General features: G+C 37.1%; 3 protein-coding genes across 4 annotated transcripts; all 3 read right to left on the reverse strand.

Moving 5' to 3' along the window:
* Window positions 1–862: 862 nt before the first annotated feature.
* Window positions 863–4,915, reverse strand: LOC146164614 (sulfotransferase 2A1-like). Of its 2 annotated transcripts, XM_083381427.1 has the most exons (3): window positions 4,305–4,915; window positions 3,621–3,755; window positions 863–1,180 (listed from the first exon to the last, which is right to left on the reverse strand). In XM_083381427.1, exons 1-3 carry the CDS (start codon window positions 4,884–4,886, stop codon window positions 1,019–1,021), a joined length of 879 nt encoding a protein of 292 aa, XP_083237553.1. In that variant the 5' UTR covers window positions 4,887–4,915; the 3' UTR covers window positions 863–1,018. The 2 variants fall into 2 exon arrangements, with proteins under 2 accessions (XP_083237553.1, XP_083237552.1); XM_083381426.1 differs by lacking the exon at window positions 863–1,180 and having other exon boundaries at window positions 3,351–3,755.
* LOC146164615 (uncharacterized) lies at window positions 2,631–3,299 on the reverse strand. Its single transcript, XM_083382700.1, has one exon. It carries the CDS (start codon window positions 3,297–3,299, stop codon window positions 2,631–2,633), a length of 669 nt encoding a protein of 222 aa, XP_083238826.1.
* A 4,875-nt stretch (window positions 4,916–9,790) lies between the features above and the next one.
* Window positions 9,791–16,647, reverse strand: LOC146164616 (uncharacterized). Its single transcript, XM_083380767.1, has 11 exons — window positions 16,496–16,647; window positions 15,977–16,167; window positions 14,932–15,399; window positions 14,624–14,865; window positions 13,703–13,885; window positions 13,511–13,597; window positions 13,289–13,330; window positions 12,726–12,812; window positions 12,183–12,242; window positions 11,951–11,990; window positions 9,791–11,268 (listed from the first exon to the last, which is right to left on the reverse strand). The coding sequence occupies exons 1-11, from the start codon at window positions 16,508–16,510 to the stop codon at window positions 10,629–10,631; spliced, it is 2,055 nt and encodes a 684-aa protein (XP_083236893.1). The 5' UTR covers window positions 16,511–16,647; the 3' UTR covers window positions 9,791–10,628.
* Window positions 16,648–17,162: the final 515 nt, after the last annotated feature.

Genomic DNA, 17,162 nt, shown 5'->3' on the forward strand with positions numbered 1-17,162 from the left:
CTATTAGAATAGACGTTTGCGTCAGCCTTGTAATATTTTAGAACTGTTTTGTTAAACTGCATATTTTGCCAAAATGAAATTAAAACCATGGTATGATTTGATATGGGCCTACATAGGTCTTGCCAACATTGCAGTTCTGTCACCAAATTATATCCTAGTATTAAACATTTGTACTAATTTGGCTCGTCACTAACTGGATTAGTCGAAACCTGATACTTTTTATTGCTAGTAAAACATGAAATGTTAGTGCAAAACACATGCAAGGTTATTTTTTGAGTAAACACCCTTCAACCAAATGAAGTATCGCAGTACCCACTTTTAGCGATTTTAGAAAAAACAAACTCTTACTTTGTTAATTCCATTTATTACAAGTTTAAAATAAATTGCATGGTACAAAAAATGCGTTGAAGACAAATTATTAATGTCCTGACGGTTTTAATGTTAACTTGGCATTAATTTGCTCATACACTGCTCAAAAATGCGTCTAATATTAAACCACGGCAGAGCTCGCATCATATGTTGTGAGCCTCTGTAATACACAAATTAGTTTAAATCGGGGATTGGTGACGTGAGCGTGTTCTTTGAAGTTTACACCTTAACAGCGAAAATGTTGAACTATACGACTCCTCGAGAATTGTCTAAATTATAATCAATTTTTTTTCTATGCGATTTCTATAAAACGTTTACTGTATACGTTCGGCGAAATATGCCAAGTTTGTTTAACAATCCTATATCTTAATCGTTACTAATCTGTTGACGGTTCGTTCGTGATTTCTAATTCGAACACTTTTACTCTGGGGACCCAATTAGGCTACATATAGTATTTCCATTGAAATTTAATTCGTACAATTCGACAGTTTGTCATGTTTATTGGACGGAACTATCAAAGCAAACTGTATTTTTTTTAACTATTTGCCAAATGATAACACACAATCGATTAAGGCGTCATGCATTGCACTGTTTAAACTTGAAGTTTTAACGAATAAAGACCAACACGAAATACAAATAAAGATATGTTTCAAATAAAATTATTTTCGTATTGTTTCCAAACGCTGTCCAATCCGTAATCTTGAAGCTTTTTGTCGAGCAATTTCGCCTGGGAGGTGGAGAGGTGATTTCGCCAATCGCCGATGGACCCCCGCCGAATAACCGGGCATTTGCCGTCTTTTACGCGATCGCTCTTAAAATTAAATATCTTGCGATTTTTAGAGTCAAGGTATTCCGTAATTGAGTTCGTTTCAGACTGGAATGTGTGCAGTTTTTAGGTACGTTTTGATTAGTGTTAAAATATGTACATAATTCGACTAAAAATGCAAGTTTGCCAGTCCAAAGTACAACCTCGTTGTTTTTTTTATATAGGAAGTTCTGCGAATACGTTGTATTAACCCAAAACTGTCAGTATATTTAAACGCACCTATTAATTGAATAATAATAATAATTATACCTTTATATATTTATTAATACAAACAAATAGAACGTGACTGGTAGTTGCATTATTGTACGAAATGTAGTATTAAGGCGACAACCAGTTTATTTAGCGACCAAAACGAAAAGGGCAAACGACCGGTGACAGCGCGCATAAAAAACGAGAGAAGAGAAAATAAGAAAAAGGTTCACTTCGTGTACACGTATGTGGGAAATTACAGGGCCGCTACATGACCCCCTCCCAGAAGTGAACCTATCAAAAACGATCAGGGGGGTGAATCACACGACCAGCGCGCGTTTGTACGAATGTTTGCTCCAATTCGTTGGGCTAAAGGTGGTGTCGAGATGTTGCGCGAAGGAGGTCTTCCTCGGCGGGGTGCTTAAGGTACCTCGATCGGTTGTGTCTCGTCGATGTATGCTGGCTTCAAGCGATCAATGGAAATCGTTTGGTTTCGCCCACCTATATTCACTGTGAACGTCTTGTCGCTGCGCCGAATTACTCGAAATGGCCCATTATACGGCGGCCTAATAAGGGGCGGGCGATGCTTGTCAACTCGTACGAAAACGTAATTACTCGTGCCAAGTGATGTAAGAACGTCCGTCTTTGCTCTACCGTGACGCGACATCGGGGTTGGCGCCAGGTGTCGAAAGGAATCATGTTACCTCAGTCTCCGAACCTTGGAGTGCACCGGTGCCGCTTGTGGGAATGTAGTGCTCTACCCCGTGTGTAGGCAATGATTCTGAAAAATGGGGAGTGGTAATCCTCGGAAATTCCCCGACTAGACGCGTATACTTTGACGCACTGCTCGCGAGGGCATTTAACTGTGGTGCTGAATGCTCAATCTTGCCAATAGAATTACTAGAGAACGTATGGGCGTTGATTAGGCGTCGGCGTTTGATGTCAACCAAAAGCGCGTGTGCCCGCAGGAAATCCGCGCCCAACAGAGGTTTCCAGACATCGGCAAGAATGAACACCCATTGAAACTTGCCCAAAGGTAAATCCAAGGCAATCGGGCGCGTTCCACATGTACGTATTTCGCTTCCGTTTGCAGCAATCAGGGTTTTGCCAGGAGGGTTCAATCGGCGTTCGCGTCCAGTGGAAGGAAAAACACTGACCTCGGCGCCAGTATCGACCAGAAAACTGTAACCTGAAGTACGGTCAAACACGTGGAAAAGGCTACCTGTTGTACCGACCGTCGCAGAAGCTAGCGCCGATCGGCTTCCTCGTTTCCCGCTTCCCAAGAACAGGGAGGTCGACAACACTTGGCTTTATTTCCAAATCGTTTGTGATAAAAACACAAGCCACTATCACTTGACTTTTTGAACTTGTTTTGCGGCAGCTTTGATTTAACGCTGGCAGAAAAAGCATTCTGGGCATCATGGCGTCCAGCGTGCAATAAAACATCGGCTGTCCGAGCCATAGCACGGTAATCGGTAAAAGTCTGTGCAGCAAGCCCTGTGCGTACATACGTTGACATGAGTTGTAGAAAAAGTTCTTCGAATAAGAAACCTGCTTCTTCCTCGCCCAACAAAATCAACATTTCATCCATTAGTGCTGATGGCATTTTGTCGCCTAAAGGGGGCATCTGAAGGAGACGCTGCGCTCTCTGCGACTTTGTGTGAGTGAACATTTGGAGTAAACGCTCCTTCAGACTTGTGTATTTGTTGTCGTCCGGCGGATTGTCAAAAATGTCTATTAATCGGCCAGCAGTATCTTGGTCCAAAGCGGAGACCACGTGGTAGTACTTTGTGATGTCCGTTGTAATCTTTCGTAAGGCAAACTGCGCCTCGGTTTGCTGGAACCATACTTTCGGCTGAGCAGTCCAGAATGTCGGCAACTTGAGAGCGACTGCGTGTTGCGATTCTATGCTCATGCTTCAGTTAGCAAAGCAACTTGCGAGGTCACCAATAAGGCGACAACCAGTTTATTCAGCGACCAAAACGAAAAGGGCAAACGACCGGTGACAGCGCGCATAAAAAACGAGAGAAGAGAAAATAAGAAAACGGTTCACTTCGTGTACACGTATGTGGGAAATTACAGGGCCGCTACAGTATAATGCAATTCTTCTTAAGTCACTCGGGTTTAAAAGTTGAGTTTCGTCTTGCCTTAAACGCGGGTCATTAAAAGTTGTATTTGTTAAAATATGCGTGACGCCGGAATGAATATGGCTAAACGTGCAACCTGAAAAACTTACGAATTTGTTCATGTTTTGCTTCATGAAATCGAAACTGGAATGTTCGATAATGTTTTCCATCACTTCCCGATCCTTTACCATGTCCTCTTGACCCATAAACTTTGCAACTTTTCTTATAATATCTCGGATATTTGACTGCAGAAAAAATAGTTATCTGGATTATATTAAACTTTTACAAGTAAAAAGGCTTTTAATTAAAGGAAAAGTATTTAGGCTTTTTGGCAGCAAATCGTTCGTTACCACTTTTTTTTGTCACGTTTTGTTTCTTATTCAATTTTTTATTTTTGCAAACCTGTTATACCTTTTGTTTATTGTTAATAATTCAAGAGAGGTCGAGGCATGTTTATATCTTATTTTCCAGTGCTTCCCAACCAGTGGTTCGAAAGCTATTTTTGGTGGGTCGCGAACCATTTCTAAATGTTGCGGATTTCTATTAGATCGGGAAATTGATTGCATTATTATTACGTAACATTTATGCAACAATATGACAATTACGTAACAGTTAGATGTGTTGTGCCGCATTACTCCAGCACGTACGCAAGTAGTAAAGATGCAGGTTTTTGGAACTTTATTCGTTTGATCATATCTTACTGTGAGTCGCAAAATAAAACTTGCATTAAAAGTGGGTCGCGAACTGAAAAAGGTTGGAAAGCACTGTTGTCTGTTGTATTCGTACACACTCACCACCATATCTTCATAAAGAACGATCAGAACATTCTTGTCGTCGACGTATTTCATCCACTCCGTCACGTGATCAAAGTAGTCGCCGTAGTCGGTTTGGCCGCGGCAGAAAATGTCGACGTAATCGTCGAAGTTGCCCTTGAAGTGGTACAGGTTCTCGTACACCACCGTGTGGTGATAGAAAGAAACGCACACGTCCTTTGGGTGGCGCAACACGTACACAAATTTGCATTCCGACGCTCTTGCGAAATGGCCGCGCGGTAAGTGGCTGTGAAAGAGCGTCGGTTCGCGCCCTAGCGCTTTATGACGTAACAGCCTGTCACGGCCCACCGATTCGGAAAACAAAACTTGTCCCGACAGCGTTTCGCCCTTTGGAAGGGCTTCACCTCGATTAGCGATCAGCCAAACGATGTTCATCATCCACGTAGTTCCACTCTTAGGGTATGACGTCACCATAATGTCATATTTGTCGAATTTAAAATCGACAAGGTCGTTGTACTTCTCTTGCGAGCAGTGACTCGGCATGGCAAAGGTACCCCCGCTCTTCGTGGTAACCCTTGTAACCGTATGCTGTGGGATATCCATTCAGTTTTCACAAAATTGGTTTCATTGAGTTAAATTTAAACCCTGACAATTCGAACGCGTCTCTGATAATTAATGGTTGCAGGTTGTTTTTTGTCAATTTCTGTCCAAAATTGCACCGGGAGGTACTTTATATACAAAATATACACCGGGAGGTACTTTATATATACTTTATATACACCGGGAGGTACTTTATATACAAAGAATTAGTTCATTGATTAACTTTTTTTAATTTTAGGACACAATTAACGAGTGATATCTATGCTGGCATTGGCTTCCAATTGACCACAATCAACTTTTTTTATCTCAGACGTTTTGTACTTAAAAAATGCTTTGTTCTTTGCTAATTTCAGAGCCTACCGTTCACTATTACAAGTTAATGCTGGCCCTGCTGAGGTGTTGGATAGTCTAAATGGAAACCAGTGACCACAGAACAAACACTGCATTCGAACACAAAACAAACACGCCATTCAGTTACATTTTCCGATTGAAGCGATGAGCTGGTAAGGAGATGTACAGCTATACGCCGTACAACTTACAAAGTGCCTACGCAACCATTGTTGGCGAAGATACTGTAGCTTGCAATATCGTAAAGCAACACGTAGGCTATTTTGATTGCGAACAAATCTTTCGTACCAATAATGCACATTTTCTATGTGTAAACCGACAAGCAAGATTTACAAACTACAAGTTTGCTATTTGCCCTGCAGATCAGTTAGCTATTAATAATTAGCTCGTCCTAGCCGCAGTGCAGCAGTACAAACTAGACTGGGTTTGCGATGGTTGTATATATACGAAGAACAGTGGCGTATCCCCTTCGGACGGTGAGTTAAACCAGACAAAAATTAACAAAAAACTATAATGTCACTTACAAAAAGGGAGGCCTTTAATGCGAAACCAAAATCAAACGCAAAACGCCGTTTTTCGTTTCTTGTTTGGTCGACCGTAAACGCAGGATTTTTTTTCTCTTTCACCTTTCGTTCGAATTGGCTAATCAGCAAGTGTTTGCTCGACAATTAACAACAATAAATCAAGCGGTCTCCGAAGCCACTGGTCTACGCAATGATCAAAGAATGTTACCGTGGGCAATTGAGAAGCCGAATAAAAACCGTTAATCATCGAGAATAAAGTTAAAATTAATTTTTTAGGGGATTTGTTTAAAATGTCCCCAGTCGACTTTTACGATCACAGCACATAAACAAATCCAGAATATTTGTTTTAAGTCGGAGGCATTTAGAATGACGTCACAAAGTTACATCAAAAAACAATTGTTCTAAAAAAGAAACACCTGTTGTTTTCAAACGAACTCGCGCGCAAATACGAAGCTAAAATCCAGTTTAAATGTGCATATCGCAAAACAAATTGGGTTTATTTGTTGAAATTGACAAAACTTCAATTAAAAGGGTGCGACGCATATGGCACATCAAAGGATTCCAATATTGCTCTAAATAACGACATTTTTAGTTGAATTTAACACAAATTAGACTGTAAAGGTATAAGTCACACGACGCAAGCGTAGAATATCGACTTTATATTGAATGAATAGATTAAAAAAAACGATTGAAGTACATCAAAATTCTTACATTTACTTCAAGTATCGTCATAGTTCAAGTAATTTAAGAAACTTGTTATTCTCATGTAAACATACTATAAAATGAAAATAATACTCGTGGCTCACTATAAATGGCTCTGCGGCCCAGATTTAGGCCGCGGCCCACAGTTGGCCGTGATGGTGTTTCTCGGGGAACTAAATTCATCGGAATAAGGCCTATATTCATCGGAGGATTTAGAACTTATTTCGATTAAGGTTTCGGTTTTGGTTTATTAATATAGGAGCGAAGTGAAATACTAACTGGCATATTTGTTTAAAAGACATGCAGTTAAGTTGGCTTTAGCCTCATTAACATTTCTCTTTCGTGGCATTAGTTTTTCCGGGTGATTAGATTTTCGTAACTATATTTAATCATGTTATTGTTCTGTATGTGTGAAATATTTGCGCTTAACAAGGTTTAATATATTGACCATTACCACATTCCTTGTAAGTTTAATTTGGATTGCAGTGGCCCGCATAGTCGCTTTAACTGCTGTGAATGAATTGCATAAGTACTTTATTTCCTTGAAAAACCAATAATAAAATTTGGAAGGTTAGCCACAGGGAAAAATGTAATACAGGAAACAATTAACTTGCGGCACACAATTCGATTGCGGCACACAATAAAAAACATGTATACGTACAGAAATACACTTAGAAACTTGCAAGGGTTGTTACACATTATTGTGGTCGAACTAATCAAATGTTTTATTTTTTGTCGAACTAAATGTGTTTTTTTTCATGTCCAAAACAAAAATGTCACAATTCACTTATCAAGACGAGCTGAAAGCGGTGGGCTTAAAAGCTGTTAATAATATTGTGATGACTAAAAATGCACCGAAAACATTATATAAAAAAAAAGTTTATAAAATTTTTTTACCTAAGTTTGGCAGACATACCTTTGGTTCTTCTACTTTACTCAATATAATATTTTTGTATTGTGTAGGTATCAACGGGCTCAAACTCTAAAAGAATGTAAATCGGTGCGGTCAGTATTTCAGTAAATTCCATTTGTAAAATGATAACTGAAAAGATTTAGCCCAGGAAAACATTTATATTAAAGTCGTCAGGCCACACATGTTTGCAGAATTATAATTTCTGTTTTTTTTTTGATTTTGCGTACTGAAATCATCCCAGTTCAAAAGTAAAAATTTTATCATTCCCATTGAAAAAGTAAAAAATCTACATTTTATTCAGCCCAACCGTTTCAGCATTTCGCACCTGCCATTTTGATTAAAACTTGTACTACATTGAAGTCCACAAATGTTCGTCAATTTCGTTTGTGACGTAACACATGTGTCAGCTGTAAATTACTTGCTAGACTGCTAGTAAAGGTCTATATCTTAAATCCGGCTCTTTCTATTTCAGGGGTGGGCAAACTTTTTGGCTCGAGGGCCGCATTCAGAATCTGAATTTGTTCGAGGGCCGCACCATAGTATAATTGAGATTATATAAGCCATAACATAAAAATTAAAATAGTAAAAACACAAGCTTTTTATTAATTTTCAAGTGATCAAAGAAACGTAGATTTTATATAATACTTTGAAGATATAAAAAAAAAAAAAACGTTTGTCTAATTTATTTATTTGAATACAAGCCACATTTTCGCCTTTTATATTGTTTTGAGCAGATTATTATGGGTGAGTTTTACCTAACCACACATATATATTGAACGAATTCACACAGCACAAGAACAAAACAGTTTAAAACTAAGTCAATCACTCCAGCCAGTGTTGTAATGACTTAAGTCACTGTTTTTAAATGAATTGAATTGACTTAAGGTTTTTTTTTTATCGGGTTATTTATCTTTTTTGCACACAAAACAATTTGCTATATGTTGCAAATTGTTAAGGTTTCAATTTTAGGACAAGGACTTGACTTGAAGTTGTCTTGCTTTAATTATGACTTGGACTGGGAATTGACTTGTTGTTTGTTCGAAAAGACTTGAATTGGACTTAAGTTGTTTTACGAAAGACTTTAATGAGACTTAAATCATTTCAAAATGACATGTTTACAACACTGCATTACTCATATGTTAACAACTTGCTAAACAACTAGCAACTAATAAGATAACACTTGCGATGCGGCGCCGAACTCAGAAATTTAGATTGTGACGTAATAGGTTGTTTAGCAATTTTTTTTATATTATTGCTTGAGGCCTCCGCGCGCCGCACAGAAAATTGTGACGGGCCGCATGCGGCACGCGGGCCGTAGTTTGCCCACCTCTGTTCTATTTGGTACGAAGAAAGTAACACAAAAAAAGGTCTAGAAATACCGCATACCGCAACGCACATTATTAGGGTGTCGGTAGCGTTTGGGTGTGGGTGGGTCAATTATTATTATATTTATTAAGAGTAATAAAGCTTGACCCACCCAAACTAAAACGCATATTTATTATTAATAAAAGGTCTTAACTATAATTTGCATATTTTAACAACAGCTGCAAATATTTTCTTACTTAGCTATTTTACGTTTTACACCCTTTTTAGGTATGTTTTTAGCACAATTGCATTTTTTCACCGTTGAGCACAACATTGAGAGAATAACGGCTCTATTCAAGTTATAAATTTTACAAACTTAAACTACATAAACAGTAAAAATTAGGGCGTTTCTAGAACGTTTTTTTAGTGAATTTTTATGTGTGTCAAATGGATAGCACCGCGTGGACTCAAAAAAAATCAGAAACAAACGCACAGTATTTTTTGCGTTCGCAAAACTTTTTACGTATATTTCCTGTGCAGCCGTATAGCTGAGGACTTACCTACAACCAGTTTGATAAATTCAATATTCAATTTTTTCGGTGCGCTTGGTACGCTTAAATGCATTTAAACCCAATTTGAGTTTCCGCACCAATTAAACCAGGAACAGAATATTTCTTAAGCTTGCTTATTTGATGACGTCACATTTGTGACGTCACCTCTCAATTTTTTCACGACGCAGCCATAAAATATACCTGCGCACTAAGAATAATATTTGCGCAGTAGAAAAATTTCTTAGAGGGAACACTGTGCGGGACCCATGGAACGGATTTGCTTTTTCGGTGATATCTTTCGAATTACAACTCAAAAACACTTGCGGTATTTTTTGTGGAAAGCTTACAGCTATGGGTACCTACAAAAAAAAAATAATTGAAATTTGACATATCCTTCTAAGTTTTGTTTTTAATATAAAAAGCATCCCTTTTTGTTCCATCGGTCCCATCCCACAGGACCTATGGAACACCCAATGGGCCTATGGAACAGAGCATGACTGCATCTAAAAAAAACTACGCTGAATATTGCTAAAGTGCATAACTCCTCAATTAATGTGGTAGAAACAATAGCACAAGAAAATTTATTTACAAGAATAAAATAAAAAAAACACAGAAACCAGCACAAAATACAGAAATGATATTTTTTAAATTTTGGCTGAATTAGCAACCCGTGTTTATTATACCAATTATTTTTCTTCTTCATGAGAACACATCTAAAAAAATAAGAATAGTCAAATGTGCGTCCCTAAGCGATTTCGTAGAGTCTCGAGTCTGACTCTACAGTCTGTATTCCCCCAATTGACGTAACTAAATACGATTGGCTAATCAGCTATCCACTCATAGGGGTGTCATATAATTCATCCATTTACAATACATGGTTGGAATATATGCACCATGCAATAACGCTTTTCCAATTTACAGTTGCGGCCTTATTAGTTCCAAAATTTGGTACTGCGCACGTCGGACTCGAACTCGGGTAGTTTTACGTGGTCTTACTCGAGTCCAGAGTCCGACTCCACAGTCCTGGTCCTCAGTAAACAATCCCTTATTAGATGCTCTGGTCTTAAATGTTGACATGCTGGTATCCTTAAAATCTAAGAATGTGTAATAAAATGATTGAGGGACCAATGGAACAGACTGTTCCAAAGGTCCTCTAACCAGCATTTCTAAGAAAATCACTCGCGGTTAGCTAGCACGCTGATATAAACGAATCAAACTAACTTACAACACGTAGCTAGATATCACCTCTTTCTACAAAAACAAATTTAATGCTTTACAGTTACCTAAATACTATCAAAACACCTCGCAAATATCAAGCTAATAAGTACATGTTTACCTAAAAAAGTGAAAAATTGTAATAAATCAACCATTTCCCAAAGAACGCTGGTCGCTGGAGACCTTTTTAGAAGTTTTGTACATAAAGTCTCATTGCCACAACCAAAATGTTATTCAGTTTTGCCAACAGGTGGCGCACTATTGAGATGTTCCATTGGTCCCCATCTATCATAGGTCCCGCACTTCCCCTTGTGTTGTACCGAATCCACTTTACATTTCCATCTCCGAATGTCTTCAGAAGAATGCCCCCGAAGTCTTCGATACTCCGGCTCTGCTTGCCACTGAGTACCTCAAGGTCAGCACTAGTGGTCAGGCTGTTTTCTTCCAGAACATTCTCGTTATTGGGGTTGCCAGGTCTAATCAGCTGGAAACGAACGCTTGAACGTGGGATATTGAGGAATTTGTGTGGACCGTGCCATTGAAATTCCACTCTGTCGATTCCCGTAAAGGCTGACTCCAAGGCTGCCTTAGCAGCATCCAACCTGAAATCCTGCTGAAAGACAAGACCGAAGCAGTCCAAGCTAATATTTTCGATAGTCCCTGAACAGTTGTATCCGAGTATTTCCTGTGTTGGACCACACTCTTTTGAATTGACGATGATTTTCCAAAAGTTGTTCATGTTTACTTCTTCACAAATCAGCAATTGATTTCCTCCTAAATATTCCGGGGAGTAGTCCCATTTGGCCGTGTAGTGTGCTGTCCTCACGCTAAAAAAAAAAAAAAAAGCATGTTCAGAATACTAGAAATTGAGTTACATTTACAACAAGGGATGTCTGATCGGAGTTGATACCATGCCAATCGGTGGCATCGTTACATGTCCGATACCAAGATGGTATCGGTGCCGATCCGATAACAGAAACTAAAATGGGCTACGATTTGTGATACAAAAGAGCAATTTGACCTTGAAAGGAAAATTTATCAAAACATGAAAAGTTAACAATTGGTAGTAAATACTCTTCGTGACGCTAAAGCAAATTTCTGCTCGAAAACTTTCAAAAAAATTCATCTGAACTTTTTAATTTTGTCAAGTTTGCTAGTTTGAGCAGTTATGACGTTATTTGGCATCGAATCGGGTCGCTATTTTATCCCCACAATACCGGGTATCGGTTTTAAAATAAAATTTCAAGTTACGGACATCCCTACTTACAATCGTGTTTCTATAGTCTTAATAATCCTGTGCATTTATAAAAAATAGTTCTTTTATTAGTCAAACTACAATACTATATCTTATATTAAAACAGTTCAAATTGAACTTCGGGTCCGCCGCCTTTCCTGATATGTATTTCGTGTTTTACAGGCATTATGAATAATGTCTGTAAAACACGAAATACATATCTGTTCAAACCAAAAATGATGCGCAGTTTTAAAAATATATTTCCACAGACTTACTTCGGAGTGTTTCTAACATCGCTTCGACGTTCGGGTTGATCTAAAAAGAACACATTTTAGCATTTGTTTATTTTGGCTTAACCATCAAAAGGTCCGCATCAGACTATTGGGGTTAGAGTTACATTGCAAAAATTACTTTGAATTAAAAAAACTTTGGTTTTATGCAAGAAAAAATCCACGTTGATATGATCACTATACATATAAGGCTGCTAAACAACCAACATAGTACAACCGTTATTTGCTGAAGTTGCCCCTTGTGTTGAAGATGCTGCTTGCTCGATCGGGCGTTCGACTGTACGCAAGGAAACTAGTTTAAATGTTGTTGCTCTTAGTTGGCTCTTTTACAAAATCTTCTGTAATGTTTGGAACACTTTTTTTAGGTAATTTTCAATGGAAATATCGAAGCCATAATTTTCGATAAAGTCGCCATTTTGCAATTTACATACGTTTCAGCAATAACTCATGCCATATTCAGTGTAAAAAGTGAAAAAAGGTGCCGAGGGTGTATCGATGTTAAGTTCTCACCTTTATATCTTTTTACTACCTAGCGGTAAACACTGACCCATACATCGCCTTTTTTGCCGCTATTTTTTATTTTTTTTATGTTCTATCGCTTTTATCTTTATTTGATTTTTACACTGATGATGGCATGACTTATTTCTGAAACGTCTTTAAATTGCGAAATGTCAGTTTTATCAAATATTATGGTTTTGTAATGTTACTCTTAAAACTTAATATATACACTAATTAGTTAATAAAATTTAACTAGTATTACCTCTTACGGTTTCGGTCACATCTCCAAAGGGGAAAGCTAGTATGCCCGGTTGCGTAGAGTTGGGATCGTGGTGAAAAGGCACTGTATCTATTTATTGGTAGTAAACGTATTAACTAATAATTCACCATATTTGTTTATGTAGCCTAACAAAGGTATAAATCAGTGGTTCCCAACCTAGGTGCCGTTCAAATGGCCAAGTATTTTACAGCCATTTTTTCTAACGGTAAGACGCTTGGTCATTTATTGTGTACGTTTAAATTACATGTGTAACTATTTTCTATATTTTTACATATCGTTGTTTACAGATCAGATTATGCGGTGTTAACAATCTCTTTATTTATAATAACAATCGACAAACTATATCGAAAAGGCTGGTAAAGCGGTAATTTATCAATCTATTGTGCTGTGGGCCATATAGCTTGCCAACCACTGGTGAATATACTCGCCCTCTGTTGTCAAACTTTTTTGTTACGTTGTTTTATTGCGCCATATATTTTAATTTGCCGAATTCTTTAAGGAATAAAGCAATAAAATATACAAAAATTGCTTTTCAAACAACAAACCTGCCGGTTGTGGTGGATGTGATGATTGAGTTGGTAGATTACCTTTAAATTTTAAAGTTTATAAAATTTTAATTATCTTCAGAAAAAAAGTATTTTTGCAAACCTAAAATAAGTATTTCGAGGCAATTGTGAAATTAAAAACTAAATGCAAATTTAACAATAACTATAATGCACTCCACATGACACGAATACACTAATCAAAATATACTTTGTCAGCCTTACCTCTTGGTGGTTCGTCAATCGAAGGCACGAAATTAGAAGATGGCACGAAATTAGATGATGGCTGTCGCGAGCTTTCTTCAAGTATTTCTACATATTTTTTTCACCCATGTTTGTTTGTACATTAAAATCGGCCCAAACTAACTTATTATCGTCAAAAATATTTCAACATGTTGTTAATAAGTTATCACTTACCTAAATGTGGAATGCCTTCCGCAGTGATATAGGGAGAGCTGAATTGTGTTAGGTCGGTTATTGTAGATTCTCTTTGGCCCGATTTATCGTTGTAAGCGTTAAGTTTTCTTTTGATTGTTTCTAGTTCCTGATCCAAGGCGCTGGCATCAACCAGGTTACTTAAGGTTTGCAATTTTTTTTGGACTTGAAAATAAACAAATAGATTTTATTTAAGTGCAACTTATGATACCGCCATGACTTTACTTTACAGTTTTTCCTAAAAACGTTATTATTTCCTGCAACAAATAACGATTTGAACTTGAAAAGTTAAAACTCGTACGTCGATCCACAATAACAATAAGAGTATGGTTTTAATTCAATTAATAGACTACATTTTTAGAATGAGCATAGTTTTAAATAGAAGTACTTTATCAAAAATAGTTGGAATACTTTTTTTAATTGTAGTGAAGTAAAATGTTATAACTTATAATACATTTGGTTATGAAAGTTTATAGGGGGACTTTATGCTTTAATAAGCTCAAGTCCGCCTATCGTTTTGCTGGCGTTCGTACAATGTCACGTCGCCTAATATAGGTTGTTCAGTATCTTAGCATTTATGACGCATCCGATCTTAGATTACAAAAGAATAAATTCGTTACAGCTCATTCGACATAATAAGTGCAATTAAATCCTTACACTCAACTTATTCTAAGTATGCTTTGTGTTTTACTCAACTTCTAATAAAAACCTTTACAGATAAGGTATACATGCAAACGAAAGCATAAAATAAACGGTTTACAAATTCTATTAAAACAATTTATCGCTACAACTGTTAAATTTTTATTGAAGTTAAACGTAAAAAAAGTTTTTTTTGTCTGTTAACTATACTTTGGTCGGTTGTTTATTTCCTAAAGATACATATAAGTAAATTATAATAATTACCCGCGTCACTATTTGGTCGTTTTTCACGAACTTCGTTTGAGCATGCAAACATGATGTCTTTAAGCTCAGCAAAAATATTTTTGTCTGCATCACATAACAGCAAATCTTTTACTTTGGTCAATATTGAATAATCGGGTCGTATTATGCCACTGATTATTTGAATTGCCAAAAAAATCTTGTTTGGATGTCTCATCTCGTATGGTTCATGCCAAGTAATGATCGCATAAAGCACATTTGAGAAACTAAAAAGAAAAATGTATCCTTTTTCTAATGTTTTAATTTGGACTATGTATAACATTTAGTTTTACCTGTACATATCTGCCATCCATGTAGCTTTCTTGGCTGTATCTTTGCTGGAAAGATATTCTGGCGCAACGTATTCTAAAGTGAACTGCGTGATTTCAGCCGTGTCAATGGACGTGCTGGGTGCATCGATGGCTTTCAAAATGTTACAACCTCCGAAATCTGCCAACTTAACATTTAAATTACTGTCCAGCAATATGTTATCAGGCTTAACATCTCCATGACAGTAGATGGTTTGTCCAACCGCAAAATTGTGAAGAAAGGAAAGGGCAGAATCAAGTTGAGTTGCGACCTGTAATCGTAGCCCCCAACTAATCTCATCTGCTTCAAATTTTTCAATAAGGCTTTTCAAAGAACCAAATTCCACATACTCCAGTATAATGGCGACGTTGTGTTTCCAAAAGCAGGTCCCAAAGATCTCAACGATATTGGGATGTTTGCATCGCACGAGAACGTTTGCTTCCCGTTGAAGGCTGCAAAAGAACAACCACATTTTATTTTGTAATCTATGCTTTATTCAGGTGAACATAATACGTCGTAGCTAAGCAACAAAAAGCGCAGATTACCATATATTAAATTTGTATTTTTACATGTTTTATTAAAAAATTACCTAAGGTCAGCTCTGATCCAGAAGGGGGGGGGGGGGGGGGGGGGGGGACACGGCCATGGAACCCCTTTAAACCGTCTTTTGTTTTACTCATTTGGACTACGTAACCTACGTAAATGTAACCGTCTTTTTTTTACTTATTTGGACTACGTAACCTACGTAAATTTTACCGTCTTTTTTTTACTCATTTGCACTACGTAACCTACGCAACCTACGCAAATGTAAAGAAAAATCGCGCTTTGAATTTAAATTATGTTTTTGTTAGTCTTGCGAATATTTTCCGTCATTTCAATACAAAAATATCATATTGTTTTGACGTAACTTGCGATGTCACGTTTTGAAGTCATTTCTGAATTCGTTTTATGGCCATTTAAACAAAAATCGTAGATCCGCCTCTGGTCATGGGAATCTGAAACATGAGGTTATACCTTTAATGTACTGACCTTTTTTGTTTTTTCTCTAGGATGTCTGGTGTGCCAGTCACAAAATAGCATTTTGCAACGACTTCACCCTTCTCTGGATGTGTGCATCGTCGCACACTACCGTTACTACCGCACCCCAGGTAATCGCTCTCATCGTTTCGTGTCTTTAATGAGTTTGCTTCGAGAACTTCCAATTTGGAAGAGAAATGGCCCTTGGCAAATTAATGTTTTTATAACTCTAAACACAATGTATTTTCTACCTGTTACAAAATTTGGCATGGTTTTATGAAGCCTTTAGGCAGAAAATCACATGTTAATAAAATTTAATTAAAATTTATAAAATTATTTAATAATGACTTTAACGCAAACACACAATACAGTTATAGACCAATCAAAACGGCTGACAAAAGTGTTAACTTGAGTTTCTTTGTCTTGATTTTGTTCAGCCAAAAGTAAAGTGTTTGGAAGCAGTTACAAGTATGAGTTTAGCTCTAGCCAATATTATAAATTTATTTTTCGCTTATAGTTATAGGTATTTACCTTATGACCTTCCATGAACAATAACAATTTCCAAGAAAAGTGGAACGGTGTTTTATCACGTCACAACTTGTCTTGGACAACATCAAGTGTAATCGGAGGCAATGTCTTATTATTTGAAAAAGTTGTTTTTTATAAAGTTATTACTGTTTGGTTTACCTGAAAATTAGATGAAAAAAATAATGAAAAAAATAAATTTGCTTTATGCTAACTGTTTAACAGAACAGAAACTATAGGAGCCGATCAGCAATGCAATCGCTACGAAGTTTATGGTAAGGTGCATCACAAATCCAACTAAAGAATACACTTACGCCTAACGTGGGTCCGATATGGTCAAATAAATTCTTATGGGTCGTGAGCTGCACTGCAATATTTAACTTTTTTGAATTCATTTTAATTGTTCCATGCGACGCTCGGTGCTTAATTTCATTTATGCTGTCTTATGCTTTACAATTACACATGCGTCATGCGTAGTTAAGTAGCTGTAGAATATGAATACTGGGACAATTTGCTTTTTTTTTTTTTTTTAAGTTTTTGAACAACTACATTTTATAGTGTCTCGATGTTTTGGTCCCATTTATTCATACTGGCTACTTTTTACGCCCAATTGAGGCTATGCCGCTGTGTAATGTCTAAAAAATCCACGGGTCACTTGCATATCTCGTCGTCT

Source organism: Ascidiella aspersa, chromosome 2, assembly GCF_963924565.1.
Source record: "Ascidiella aspersa chromosome 2, kaAscAspe10.2, whole genome shotgun sequence".
NCBI lineage: Eukaryota > Metazoa > Chordata > Ascidiacea > Phlebobranchia > Ascidiidae > Ascidiella > Ascidiella aspersa.